Source organism: Ochotona princeps, chromosome 29 (assembly GCF_030435755.1).
Source record: "Ochotona princeps isolate mOchPri1 chromosome 29, mOchPri1.hap1, whole genome shotgun sequence".
Taxonomy (NCBI): Eukaryota; Metazoa; Chordata; class Mammalia; order Lagomorpha; family Ochotonidae; genus Ochotona; species Ochotona princeps.
The window spans coordinates 20,560,405-20,573,945 of NC_080860.1; the positions used below are offsets into that span (position 1 = coordinate 20,560,405).

At 45.4% G+C, this 13,541-nt stretch overlaps 1 protein-coding gene across 4 annotated transcripts in view; it reads left to right on the forward strand.

The window, feature by feature from the left end:
* The window catches only part of LOC131478257 (zinc finger protein 260-like), a 41,140-nt gene extending 30,767 nt beyond the window's left edge, over positions 1–10,373 (forward strand). For all 4 annotated transcript variants that reach the window (XM_058656703.1, XM_058656701.1, XM_058656704.1 and 1 more), the window contains one exon: positions 8,243–10,373. In XM_058656703.1, coding sequence (XP_058512686.1) covers positions 8,248–10,233 — 1,986 coding nt within the window. In that variant the 5' untranslated portion in view covers positions 8,243–8,247 and the 3' untranslated portion in view covers positions 10,234–10,373. The remainder of the gene's footprint in view (positions 1–8,242) is intronic.
* The last annotated feature ends 3,168 nt before the right edge of the window (positions 10,374–13,541 follow it).

A 13,541-nucleotide genomic window follows, 5' to 3' on the forward strand; every position in this document is an offset into this window, starting at 1 on the left:
CCTTTGCAGGGGAGGCGTCAGTGCTATTCACCGTGCCTCTGCCTCTTGCTCTTGGCGATGGCTGTTCTGGTTAGTGGGTTCCTCTTAGCGCCTGTTTCCAGGCTGTGTTGCCCACATGTCTACATGTTGATTTTACTGATTGCATTCATTGCCCAGTTCTTCATTTGCAATCACTTGTGCTACTCCCTGCAGGAAGTTTCCAGTCCTCGGCTCTTGTGCTAGGCTTCCGCTATGGTCTCCATGGCCCAGCTTCTGGCTCACCGTCACGACCCCGCCCCGTTCTTGTACTGTGCTGCGCTGTTTTCTGCAGTCTTTTTTTCTCCTCCCCTGGTTTGAAAGTGCCCAGGATTAGGGAGACACCAGCTCTCCCAGTTCACTGGTCTTGCTGGAACCTTCTGGTTGTTAGGTCTCAAGGCCCCCAGACCTGTTTTGGGTGGAACCTGTAGGGTGCCGGCTTGGTGTTGCTTTCCCGTGGAACCAGTGCATTGCCTTGAGCCAGAGGCGAGTTCTCCTGGCTTTAGCGCATGTGCAGCTCGCTGTTGTGTTCTTTCTGTCCACAGCCTTTTCCTCAGTACACAGAATGGCACCTGAGCGGCACTGGTGGGGTTTGGGGTCTGCTAGTGTTCGTTCTGAGGGCCCCCAGAGCTATTTTGGGTGGAGCTCTAGATGGCAAGTCAGTGCTGTTCTCCCTGTGGGACCAGTGCAGTGCGTGGAGCCAGATGCTTAGTGCGTGCGCAGTGTGCCGTTGTCTGTCCGGCCCACAGCCTTTTCCTCTTTACACAGAATGGCACCTGGGTGGCACTGGAGGGGATCGGGCCGTGAAATCCGTCCTGTTCCTGCACCAACTGCTTGGATTGTGCCACTCTGTGCTCGTGGTTGGATTAAACAGGTCAGCAGAGCGGGCAGTGCCGTGCCTGGTTCCCCTCCTGAGTTCCCAGTGAGCCCCCTCCCCCCGACCATCGGGGGGCTCGCACTGCTGTCAGTGCTGCTGATTCTGGTCCCTCCTGTGTCTAGGCCTTCAGCTGCCCCTCTGTGTTGGCCTGCCCTCTCCCATTCCTGGGGTCACGCCCTCTCTGCGTCACCCTGGCTAATGATTCTCATCTGTTTACATGTGTACACCCTATCAGAAAAGAAGTTTGGTGATCTTCTAGTCTTGTCTGAGAGTCGAGGATCATTTTCTGGAAAAAGTGGCCTCTGCTGTTACGAAAATTAAGTTACTTATTCAGTGGAGCTACGCATCACATTTTGCTCTTACAGACAGCGTCTAAGGAGAAGAATGAATAACGATGTCAAGGATTGTTGATGAGGAAATTTTTTCTTGCCAGGTGTAAGAGCTGAATTCAGATTTATCCAATAGCCAGTGTTTTGGGAGAATGCCTTTTGGGGCTGATGGGTTGAAACCTGACATCAAAGGTGGCTTTGCTTTTCAACTAAGCTTGTAAACAGAAGTCATTATCAAAAACATTGTGCTATCTCTTGACCTCCTAACCCCCAGAAGGTGCCAGAACACCCAGAGCCTAACCTGGGGAAGACACGAAGGAAATACATGCTGACTGAAGAAAGGCATTATCTTTTGATTTATTAATGTGGATTAAACAGCCTGTTTGGTTTTTTTTTTTTAACTGACGTTCATACTCATCTTTATAAGAAGACATGCTAGGTCTCATGATCCAGAGGCTTCGCTCGGCCGTCAGCTGGAGTCACATAGTACCTGGGATTCTTAGCGGAGTTCCTTGACAAAGTTTCCCTTGGGAGATTAGGTATAAAGTGCTGGGATTATTGATCTATTTTGCCAGCCTGGCATACACAGGCATAATGAAGTCAATTTGTTCCAGCTCATCACCCTGTACTCTTGTTTTTAATATATCTAAACTGTACACTATCTTAATCAATTGGACTTTAAAAAAATTTATTTTTATTTCTATTGCAAAACCAGATACACAGAAAGGAGGAGAGACAAAGAGAAAGATCTTCTGTCCGCTGATTCACTCCCCAAGTGGCCGCAATGGCTGGAGCTGTGCTGACCTGCAGCCAGGAGCCTGGAGCCTCTTCCAGGTCTCCCATGTGGGTGCATGGTCCCAAGGCTTTGGGCCGTCCTCGACTGCTTTCCCAGGCCATAAGCAGGGAGCTGGGTGCGAAGTGGAGCCACCAGGATTAGAACCGGCGCCCATATGGGATCCTGGAGTGTTGCAAGGCGAGGACTTTAGCCACTAGGCTACTGTGCTAGCCACACCCCTGTTCTCTTATGGTTTCCTTTCTCTTTTTATCCTCTGTACATCCATGAGCGTTTCCTGGGCCCCTGTGTGTATAGTAAATCCCCAGGGCTCCTGATGCACGCGGATCAGAAGAGGAGACGCTGCCTCACCTCTCCGGTACCTCATGGTCTAGGTGGGCACTGACAGTGCGTGTGTCAGAGCAAGTCACAGATGGGAGGCACGGGCATCTCGGGCAGCACTCACGCTGTGATCTCAGGACTGCCAGCTTCAAGGCACTGTGGTGAGGTCGGGAAAGCGGCCGGGCTGTGAGAGAGACTGTTACCTAGAATGCTGATTCCCAGGACTGGCACCAGGCCTGAGCAGACTCGAGGGGCATGCCACTCTGTGATCACTGCTTCATCCGGAAGTATCTGAAGGAAGGCTTATGCCATAGTTTTGCCCAGAGGGCATGGGAGTTAGGACAGGAGTGTCTGCTCACCCAGTCTCCTGGGGAAGTGTTTGTCCAGCTGCCTTGTGTTCCAGCCTGTGAGCTCTGCTTCTCTGCGGGCTGCTTCCTTCTCATACTGTGGACGGGCTGTGTGCGCAGCTCTGCCCTTCTGTGGTGTTGGAAGGAGCTGGTCCTTAGCCGGATGGGAGGGAGACTGGCCCCCCTTGGTGTGGTGTCAGCTGCTGTTACATTGACAGGAGGGTCAGGTTTGTTTTTTTTTTTGTTTTGAGTTTTTTCTTTTTTGCCAGCTTCCCTTTCTCTTTTCCAGCCCTTAAGTTTTCAAGTGTGCTTTTATAATGAAGTAAGGGCTGGATTTGTTCTTTAAGCTTTAAGTTTGTGGGGAGCAGTGCTGATGTGTGGAAGTTAATGAAACACAAGAAGGGCTCAGTGTGCGATTCTGGTGGCTTTAGATACCTGAGTACTAGGGGGTGAACTCATCAAAGTTGTTTCTATACTTGGGGTTCAAATCCCCCCTCCCCAGTGTAACTTCTGCTTCTGTTGAAAAGTTGTCACCAATTTTATGCTTCATTTCTCTCCATGGGCCTGTGTCTGTTTCCATGACTGTCACCTCATGCAATTTCTGGCCTTGGAGGTAGTGGCTGTGAAATGTGTCCTCCGCTGAGACTCGCCAGCTCACCCCCCTCTCTGACCTCCTCCCCTCGGTCTGGTCACTCTGGGCACGCTGACAGGCGGAAGTACTCTGGATAAGAAAAGATGGGTTTAGGGACATGGACACAACACAGAATCATAAACTCTGAGTTCTTCAACCTGTTAGCTCTGTACTCTGGGTGAATCAATTTGTGTGAGCGCCAAGTACTGTTACACAAAACGGGAGTTGGCAGATAATCCTTTATTAGGCCATTCTTTACAGGGTTGATGAGTTCGAAAAGGCAATACAGACCGGCGGGGTGGTAGTTTGTCAAGCTCTCAGCTTCAGTGTCAGCGTCCGATATGGTGCTGCTTCATATCCTGGCTTTTCCAGTTGTAAGTCAGCTGCCCGCTAGTGTACCTGGCAAACAGAAATTAGGTTATTAAGTTGAAATGGCAGCAGCCCATGACAGAAACATGGCATTCCTCCCAAGAGCAGCAGACAGCTGTTGAACAGCTCCTCAGTGCTAGACACTACTATGAGTAAATTATAGGTAATTACATTTAATCTTTATAGCACTTTTGGCTATAGGTGTTCTGTATTTCCATATTATAGTTGAGGAAGCTGAACCTCAGGGTTTTTAAGCCAGATTTCCCCTTGCCACACAAGAAGCAGGAAGTAGCGCAGATGAGAGCTAAGCCAGGCAGTGTGGCTACAGAATGAGTAAGAAGGAAGAAAACCCCAGGGGAACCAAGACCTGTGTTCCGATTCGTGAGGTAATGGGAGTGAGATGGCTAATCCAGTTCTCTTTGCTCACTAGTGTCAAGGCTTTAATTTCTTGCCTGCCTTTTGGGTACATTTATTTAAAGGCAAAGTGACAATGGAAGGTACGTACTACACCAGATGGCTTCAGCAGCCGGGACTGAGTGAGGCTGAAGTCAGGAGCCAGGAACTCCAGCCACATCTTCCACATGGGCTTGGGCCACCTTGCACTGCTTCTCTGGGCTGGTTAGCAGAATTTTTATTGGAAGCATGGAGCAGTCAGGACTTCAGTGGGATATTGATGTTATAGCTATAGGCTAATGCACTACACCACATTGCCAGGCCCCTGACGGCTATTCTGAGCACTTAAAAAAAAATGTATTTATTTGGAAGGCAGAATTATACACAGAAAGAGAGAGGTCTTCTAACTGCTGGTTTATTTCCCAAACGGCCAGGGGTGCGCTGGTTTGAGGCCAGGAGCCACAAATTTCTTCTGGACTCCCAAGTGGGTTCAGGGCACAAGCACATTTGCACATTATCTTGGAGTTGAATCAGAAGTGGAGCAGCCAGGACACAAGCTGGTGCTATAAGTAAGTGGGTTTACCTGCTATGCCACAGTGTCAGCCCCTGTTCTTTCTAAGTACTTTATGGGGGTATATTTATGTCAGAATCAGCCCATACTTATTTAAAAGATTTACTTATTTTTGTTAGAAAGGCAGATTTACAGAGAGAAGGTGAGACAGAAAGTTCTTCTCTCAGCTGGTTCACTACTCAAGTGGCCTCAGTGGCCGGAGGTGAGGTAAGCCAGTCCAAACCCAGGAATTTTTTCTGGTTCTCCCGTGCAGGTGCAGAGTCCCAAGCTTTGGGCCATCCCCTTGCTTTCCCAGGCCACAAGCAGGGAGTTGGATGGGAAGTGGAGCACCTGGCACAAACTGGTGCCCAAACGGGATCCTGCCTCATGCAAGGTGAGGGTGTAGCCACTGGGGCACTGTGCTGGACCCAGTCAGTCTATACTTGAAGAAATTATAGGAGTCTTCCGGCAGCCTTTCAAGTTAGTGTATTTTAGCCCACTCAGCATGGGTTTATCATTCTTGTCACACAGTAGATTCTCTGAAGTGGTTTCTGTGTTATTCAGGTTTGTTCTGAATTTCTGACACATTGCTTGTGGCATGCTAGAAGTTTGCCAGATGTACTCCATGGTGGAAAGAGGGAAGAATTAAAGAATAAGTAATGCTCTTCATTCTGCAGCACCTGTCTCTGGGACACTTAAATTGCTAACTTGGGACCAGCACTGAAGTGCAGTGGGTTAACTCACCGCTGTCAGCATCCTGTCACACTGCTGGCTGCAATTCTGGTTGCTCCACTACCAGTCCAGCTTCCTGCAGGTGTGCCTGGGAAGACAGCAAAAGTTGGCTCAAGTTCTTTTTATTAAGATTTACTCATTTTACTACAGCCAGATATACACAGAGGAGGAGAGACAGAGGCCACAAGCAGGGAGCTGGATGGGAAGTAGAGCTGCCGGGATTAGAACCGGCGCCCATATGGGATCCTGGAGCATTCAAGGTGAGGACTTTAGCCACTAGGCCATGCCGCCCTTACTTTTTTAAGGTTTATTTCTATTGCAAAGTCAGATAACCCAAGAGGAAGAGCGACAGAGACAAAGATTCTTATGTCCAGTGATTCACTGCCCAAGTGACCACAATGGCCGGAGCTGCGCCGATCCAAAGCCAGGAGCCGGGATCTTCTTCTGGGTCTCCCATGCAGGTGCATGATCCCAAGGCTGTGGGCTGTCCTTGACTGCTTTCCCAGGCCACAAGCGGGAGCTGGATGGAAAGCAGGACCTCCGGTTCAGCAGGTCTAATCCCAGTTAAATACTGGCAGCCATATGGGATCATGGCACGTGCAAGGTGAGGACTTGAGCTGGTCCTGGTGCAGGGGCCTCGTGGCTGAAGTTCGTGGACTCCTGACAACCACATTGGAGATTAAGATGAAATAATTTAACCCCTAGCTCTGACCTGACACAGAATTGGCATTTGTGGCCCTCCAGCTGCACAAATTGCCATTGTCACTGGGCTAAACAAGGGTGACTTCACCTCACATGAAAACCGTGTCCAGATCTCAGATAAGGGCCCGGCGCAGTGGCCTAGTGGCTAAAGTCCTTGTCTTGAACGCCCCGGGATCCCATATGGGCGCCAGTTCTAATGCCGGCAGCTCCTTTTCCCGTCCAGCTCCCTGCTTGTGGCCTGGGAAAGCAGTTGAGGCCAGTGCAATGCTTTGAGATCCTGCACCCGCGTGGGAGACCTGGAAGTTTATTATTATTTTTGTTTGTTTGAAAGACAAAGCTATACAGAAAGGAGGAAAGACAGAGAGGAAGATCTTCAATCTGATGATTCACCCCCCAAGTGAGTGCAACGGCCCATCCGAAGCCGGGAACCAGGAACCTCTTCCAGGTCTCCCAAACGGATGCAGGGTCCCAAAGGCTCGGGGCGTCTTCGACTGCTTTCCCTGCCACAAGCAGGGAGCTGGATGGGAAGTGGAGTCGTGGGGATTAGAACCTGTGCCTGTATGGCATCCTGGCATGTTCAAAGTGAGGACTTTAGCTGCTAGGCCACAGCGCCGGACCCAAAAATAATCTTTTAAAAAATATGTATTTAAGCAGTATCTATTGTTACCATGATTGGCCCGGGTTGATGTCTCTGGAACTGAATTTTCCCTCTCACTTCTTTTGATTGTTTCAGAGTGGCATGCCCTATTCTCAGGATTGTATACACTGTGATGGTCTTTTTTGTAGTCCAAGCTTCTTTCTGATGGTGAGACATTGGTGCCTGAAATACCTTCCCTTTGTGACTTGCTTTATGGTGGCTGGAGCAAGAATGACTTCAGAGTTCATCCCTGGCCTCCTATAGAACTACGCTGAAAGGCAGAGTGGAAGTGACTGGCTTGTGACAACTTCCCTCCTAACTGGGAAAAAGCGGTACAGAGATTTATGGGTCGAGGAGTTCTGCATGGACACTTGGGCATCCCATGGCTCAAGACTGCTTAGTTTTCCCCAGTGTCTTTGCAAAGATGAGGAAAACAGGTGTGGGATTATTGGAAATTTTGAGATGTTAGGGAACTGCTTACAGGATACTTTATTATTTCTTTTTTCATTTTATATGACAAGGATGCTCTCCATGGTAGTGTCTGTTGCAGTGGCTAAGAGGTCACTAGGGATACCTACGTTCTGTGCTGGAGTGCCAAGTGCAGCTTTCTGATAATGTCCACTTGGGGTGGCAGCAGGCGATGACCTAAATATGTTGATTTCCCTTCATCCATTTGGGCGAACTAGGTGGAATTTCGGGATAGTGAATTTGTCTCTTCCAGCACTAGGGGCCATTGAAGGTATGCCAGTAAGTTGAAGGAATCTCTGCTCCTTTCCTTACCCCTATTTCCCTCTGTGTCAGATCCTGAAAAACTAATAAACATTAAAAGACACCCCCCCCCCAAAAAAATTCAAAATGTGTTCCTTTGTATCCCAAGAGAAAAATTGCTGTTGCATTGCAAGACTCGATGGTTGGGAGAATGAGCGTAGCTTTCTCCCTTTGTGTTCTCCCTTCTCTCAGATACAGGAAGGAAAAAAGAGAATGTGGAAACAATGGTCTTTCTTTCCTGTAGTCCTCGATCCTTTGTGCCCTTATCAACTATGTAAAAGATCAATAATAATAATAATAATAATAATAATAAAAATAGCCCCTTTGAATGAACTTGTATCCTCGCCAGAGGGAGGCACCTTAGTTTTACTTCCTGGGTAGTGGCTGAAGATCTCTGATCCCTGTTGCTCAGTGGCCTTGGTACTCTGAGAAAGAGGATCCTTCTTGGAATTCTCTCGTTTTTATTCCTAGTTCTAATTCTTTTCAGACTCCCAGGCACTCCAATATAGGATGAGACCATTCCAGGCAGTCTGTTGTTATTCCTAATGCTCACACCATTCTTATTTAATGGAGAATCCTATAGGATACCATTTTGTCTCCTGTACCAAAACGTTAAGCCTAAATGTTTCTTAGGTTTTAGTTTTGGTAGTTTTCCTGGAGTTTACAACATGTAAATATCTTACTATGTTAAACAAGTAACTTTGTTCCTTTACATGACAATTCCAGTAGAGGAACGCTGATATGTCATTCAGTGACATGATTGTTTCTCTCATTTCAGCTGCCATGAAAAGGGATGACCTGATTATGATCAAGCAGGAAAATCAATATGAAAACTTGGATCAGGATGCTATGGCAAGCAGCAAGACATCAACTCCTGAGGGAGTGGAATTCAAAAAAATTAATTTGAGTTCAAGCCATATTCCAAAACTGATTTCCAAAGATGGAAATTATTCAGGAATAAAACCTGAAGAATTCAATGTATGTCACATTGTATATCACCCCAGTGGGCTTCCTGAGATGGAAGTTGGAGAGAAATCTGCTGTCACCGATGTGCCTGAGAACTCTCTCCAATGTTATGAGCCGCTTAGTGAGCATCACAAGATTCACGCTGTGCAGCAGCCATTTGAACATACTGCACAGTGGAAAGCCTTTGAAAATAAGAAGATACTCTTCACATTTGGAAGGACCCACATGGAGGACACTTGTCATAAGGAAACAACTCAGATAGAGGAGAAAAAATTCCATTTATGTTCTAACCTCAGTAATCATCAACAAACCCACACAAGAGACAAATTTTATGAATATTTTGGATATGGAAAACCTCTTATTTACAAATCAGACCTTGCAATAAATCAGAGGCACCCTACAGGGAAGAACTATGCATGTGAACCCTGTGGAAAACCAGGTAGCAGTCAATCTTGCCATACCATTTATCACAGTAATCTCATAGGGGAAAATCCTCATGTATTTAGTGAATGTGGAGAAACCCTGTATCAGAAGACAGGCCTTATTAGAAATCAAAGGATTCACACAGGGGAGAAGCCTTACGAGTGTAATGACTGTGGAAAATCCTTTGGCCGAATGTCACACCTCATAATGCATCAAAGAATACACACTGGGGAGAAGCCCTATGAATGTGTCGACTGTGGAAAAGCCTTCGGTCATAAGTCCCATTTAACAGTACATCAGAGAACTCACACCGGGGAGAAACCTTACGAATGTGATGGCTGTGAAAGATCTTTTGGCCGTATGGCATCCCTCATGCTGCATCAAAGAATACACACAGGGGAGAAACCTTACGAATGTGATGACTGTGGGAAAGCTTTTGGTCGTATGTCATCCCTCATAATACATCATAGAATTCACACAGGGGAGAGACCTTATGAATGTACTGATTGTGGGAAAGCCTTTGGTCATAAGTCATACCTGAGAGTGCATCAGAGAATTCACACGGGGGAAAAACCCTATGAATGTAGTGACTGCGGAAAAGCCTTCAGCTGTACATCCCAAGTCATAAAACATCAGAGAACTCACACAGGGGAGAAGCCTTATCGATGTAAAGACTGCGGGAAAGACTTTGTCGAGATGTCACAACTCACAAAACACCGGAGAATTCACACAGGGGAGAAACCTTATGAATGTAAAGAATGTGGAAAAGCATTTATACAGAAGTCACAACTCACAATACATCAGAGAACACACACAGGGGAGAGACCTTTTGAATGTAGTGACTGTGGGAAAGCCTTCCGAAGCACTTCACATCTTGTAAAACATCAGAAAATACACACAGGGGAGAAACCTTATGAATGTACTGACTGTGGGAAAGCCTTTGGCCACACTTCGTGCCTCATAAGACATCAGAGAATTCACACAGGGGAGAAACCTTATGAATGTAACGACTGTGGAAAAACCTTTATCCAGAAGTCACAGCTCACTTTGCATCACAGAACTCACACAGGAGAGAAACCTTATGAATGTAATGACTGCGGAAAAGCCTTTATTCAGAAGTCAAAACTAACACTACATCGAAGAACACACACGGGGGAGAAACCTTATGAATGTAACGACTGTGGAAAAGCTTTCTGCCATACGTCATCCCTCATAAGACATCAGAGAGCTCACACGGGGGAGAAACCTTATGAATGCAATGACTGTGGAAAAGATTTTTGCCATATGTCATCCCTCATAAGACATCAGAGAACTCACACTGGGGAGAAACCTTATGAATGCAATGACTATGGAGAAGCCTTTATCCAGAAGTCAAATTAATCACCTTGTGGATGTGTGGCTCTGGAACAGATTTTTGGCATATATCACATCTTAACGGACATTGATGAGGTCAGATAGGAGGCAAGCAATAGTTTACTGACTGAGGAAAAGACTTTCTGCACAAATGTAGCCTCATGAAACTGAGAACTTGTAAGAAAGCCTTATGAACATTGATAGTGGGGAAGCCCTTTGCCAAAAGTCACACTTCAGAACACATCAGAGAATAACAGAGGAAGAAATGATTGTAATGCATGTGGAGTAATTTTTTTTTCCAACAACTAGTTTCTCAGCACATCAGGGAATTCAAAGAGAGGATAAAATGTAAGATATTCTGAGTGGAATTTTTTTTCCCTCCCAGAATCAGTTTAACAAAGTCTTTTGCTGGAAATCCATCAGTGACATGGAAATCTCGCAGGGAAAAAGCTTACAAATGTAAGTAGCATGGAAAAGTCTTTTTGACAGAATTCATTAAATATCAGAGAATTCAAGTGACAATTTTATGGAGTGTAATGAATATGGAAAAGGATTTTCCTGGAATTCAAGCCTCCATAGACAGAATTTACAAATGATAGCCTTTGATGCAGTAAGTATGAGAAACATGTTAGAAGCTAGAACTCAATAGATATCAGAGAATTCACAAATGAAAGAAACCATATAAATATGATCAATTTGAAATAATTGACAATAAGTCAGTTTTCAACTTCCATGAAGAGATGGAGAGAGAATGCAGTAGCACATCTTCTCCATAACGATGACAGTCCTACAAGTCATCCCGCATACACTGCTGTCCGTTGGAACTGCTTACTGACCCTTGTCAGTTTCCTAGGGCATCTTTATTGTGTTCATCATAGGGTGCAAACCTCAGATGTTAGAATGATCTAGAAATGTAGATGTAGGCAGTTGCAGTGAATTTGGATGGTTTGCTGAAAGGTAATGTTTGCTTTATTTTTGTTTTTCCAGCGGTTCTGATAACAAATGCCTCAGTAAATTCCTTTCTTAGAAGGCGTATTGGCATGTGTTTCATTTACAAGCAATGCAGAGTGACACAGGGAAAGTTATTTTTAGTAATACTCTAATTTATCAGATTGTTTTTGTTTTGGTGTTCAATTCCTGAGTGGGTTATGTGTTCTGGATAAGGCACTGATTAGTTTATGACTAATGTTGCTGTCTCTTTCTGGATACCTGTGCCAACAGACATTTTGTTGTTGTTAGACTTACTTTATTTGAAAAGTAGACTTTACAGAGAGAGAGAGAAGGGGAGAGGACTCAGGTGTTCTCTCTGCTGCTTTACTCCCCAAATGGCCACTATAGGCCGAGCTGAAGCCAGGGTGTTCTAGGTGGGTATAGAGTCCCAAGGACTTGAGCCATTCTCCACTGCCTTCCCAAGCCACAGGGTGGGGTCAGAAGTCAAACTGCCAGGACATGAAACAGCATACATATGTGTTGCTGGTGTCACAGGGTGAAGGATTAGCCTGATGTGCCATCAATGCCAGTATTGTGCCATCGGGTTTGATGAAACTGATTTTCCGGAAGATGCAGTTAGTTCAGTCTGGGACTAGAGTTGTGGCTTACCGGAATGAGTTGTAGCTGCAATGCCAGTATCTCATGTTGGCCCTAGTTCATGACCACTCTGCTTCAATCCATTTCACCACTGCTATTGGCTGACAACAGCAGCAGAACATGGCTCAAGTGCTTGGACCCCTGCTTTTTCACACACTGAAGAATTGGAAGAAAATCCTTTTTCTTGTCTTAGGTCTGCCCCTACCTTCCCATTGTGGCCATGTAGGGAGTAAGCCAGGGAATGGCAGATCTCTATTACCCTTGTAACTCTTACATTCAAATAAAACATCTCTGAGAAATTATTCAGTTTGATTGTCTGTTCTCCTGCGAATTCTTTCTTGAAAGCTACTTTCACTCCATTATAAATGTCTGTAAACCTGAGCATCTTATACTGTCTAAATCACAAACGAAAAAAACGTGAGAAAGTCTTTTCAAATGTGTTACTAAAGCCAGACAAGGTGTGTACTACCATAATCTGTGAATAGTTTTTTCTTCAGAAATTTGAACCATGCCCCTCCACTATGTTCTAGCCTGTTGGAGTTGCTTATTGAGAAATCAGATATATTATGGGAGGTTTCTGAAGGTAATCTGGCATTTCTCACAGGTAACAGAACCTTTGATTTGCTGTTACAAATTTGACTACAATGTATCAAGATCTTTCCTCATATCTACTAAGACTACTACGTGCTTTCTGTACTTGAATATCTCCCTAAATTAGGACATGTCCTATTACTATTTAACTGTAATAGTAATAGTATTACTATTTTTAATCCATTTTTCCACACTGTCAGAAACTGTATGTTGGGTTATTCGAGACTATCTCATAAACCTCAAACATTAGGGCCTGGCATGCATGGGTCATATTGCATGCACTGGGATCGTATGTGGGTGCTGGTTCATGTCCCAGCTGCTCCACTGCCCTGAGACCCTGCACCCAGCATGGGAGACCTGGAAGAAGCTCCTGGCTTCAAACCGACTCTATATCCTGGGGATGGGGGGGGGGGGGAACCAGCAAGTGGAAGATCTTTCTGTCCTTCTCTCTGTAAATCTGACTTTCCAATAAAAATAAAATCTTTAAAAGAACATTTTTAGTTTTTTTTTTTTTTTGCCAAAGATTTGCTTTGTAACTTGGATTTTTTTTCCTCTGCTTCAGCAAGTCTGTTGAAGAGACTATCAGTGTATCTTTCATTTGGCATTAAATTCATTTGTAGTGTTTTAGTTTGGCATGTGTTAAATGTATGAGGGAACATTTTTCATCCATGTCATATATGACTTTCTTTGACTAGTGGATTTTCTCTTTTAGTATTCCTGTGGTCATTCTTTGGAATTCCTTGTCAGGCATTTTGACAGTATCTTTACATTGTAACTGAGGTGCTATGTTCCTTTGGGGAAGATATGTTTCCCTTTTTCATGTTTCTGCATTTAATTGCAGCAAGGAGCTCATCCATGCTTGGGTTCGTTACAGCACTCCAGCATGATGCCGCTGGTGTTGGCAGATGTTTGTTGTTGGAAGGGGGGAAGCATATGATCCTGTCTGGTGTGACCACTGCCCCCTCTTTGGTAATGTTTTGCCCAGGCTGAGCCTACTTTTGCTACCGCAGACATTTGGGAAAATCTATCCATGTGGACCCAGAAGTAACGATTTCCTGACACCCAGCTACACTCTTCTAGTACCGCAACCCCAAATTTCTGCCACCACAGAGCAGGACTCCCACAGTAACAGGAAGCAGAGGGTCCATTCAGCCCTG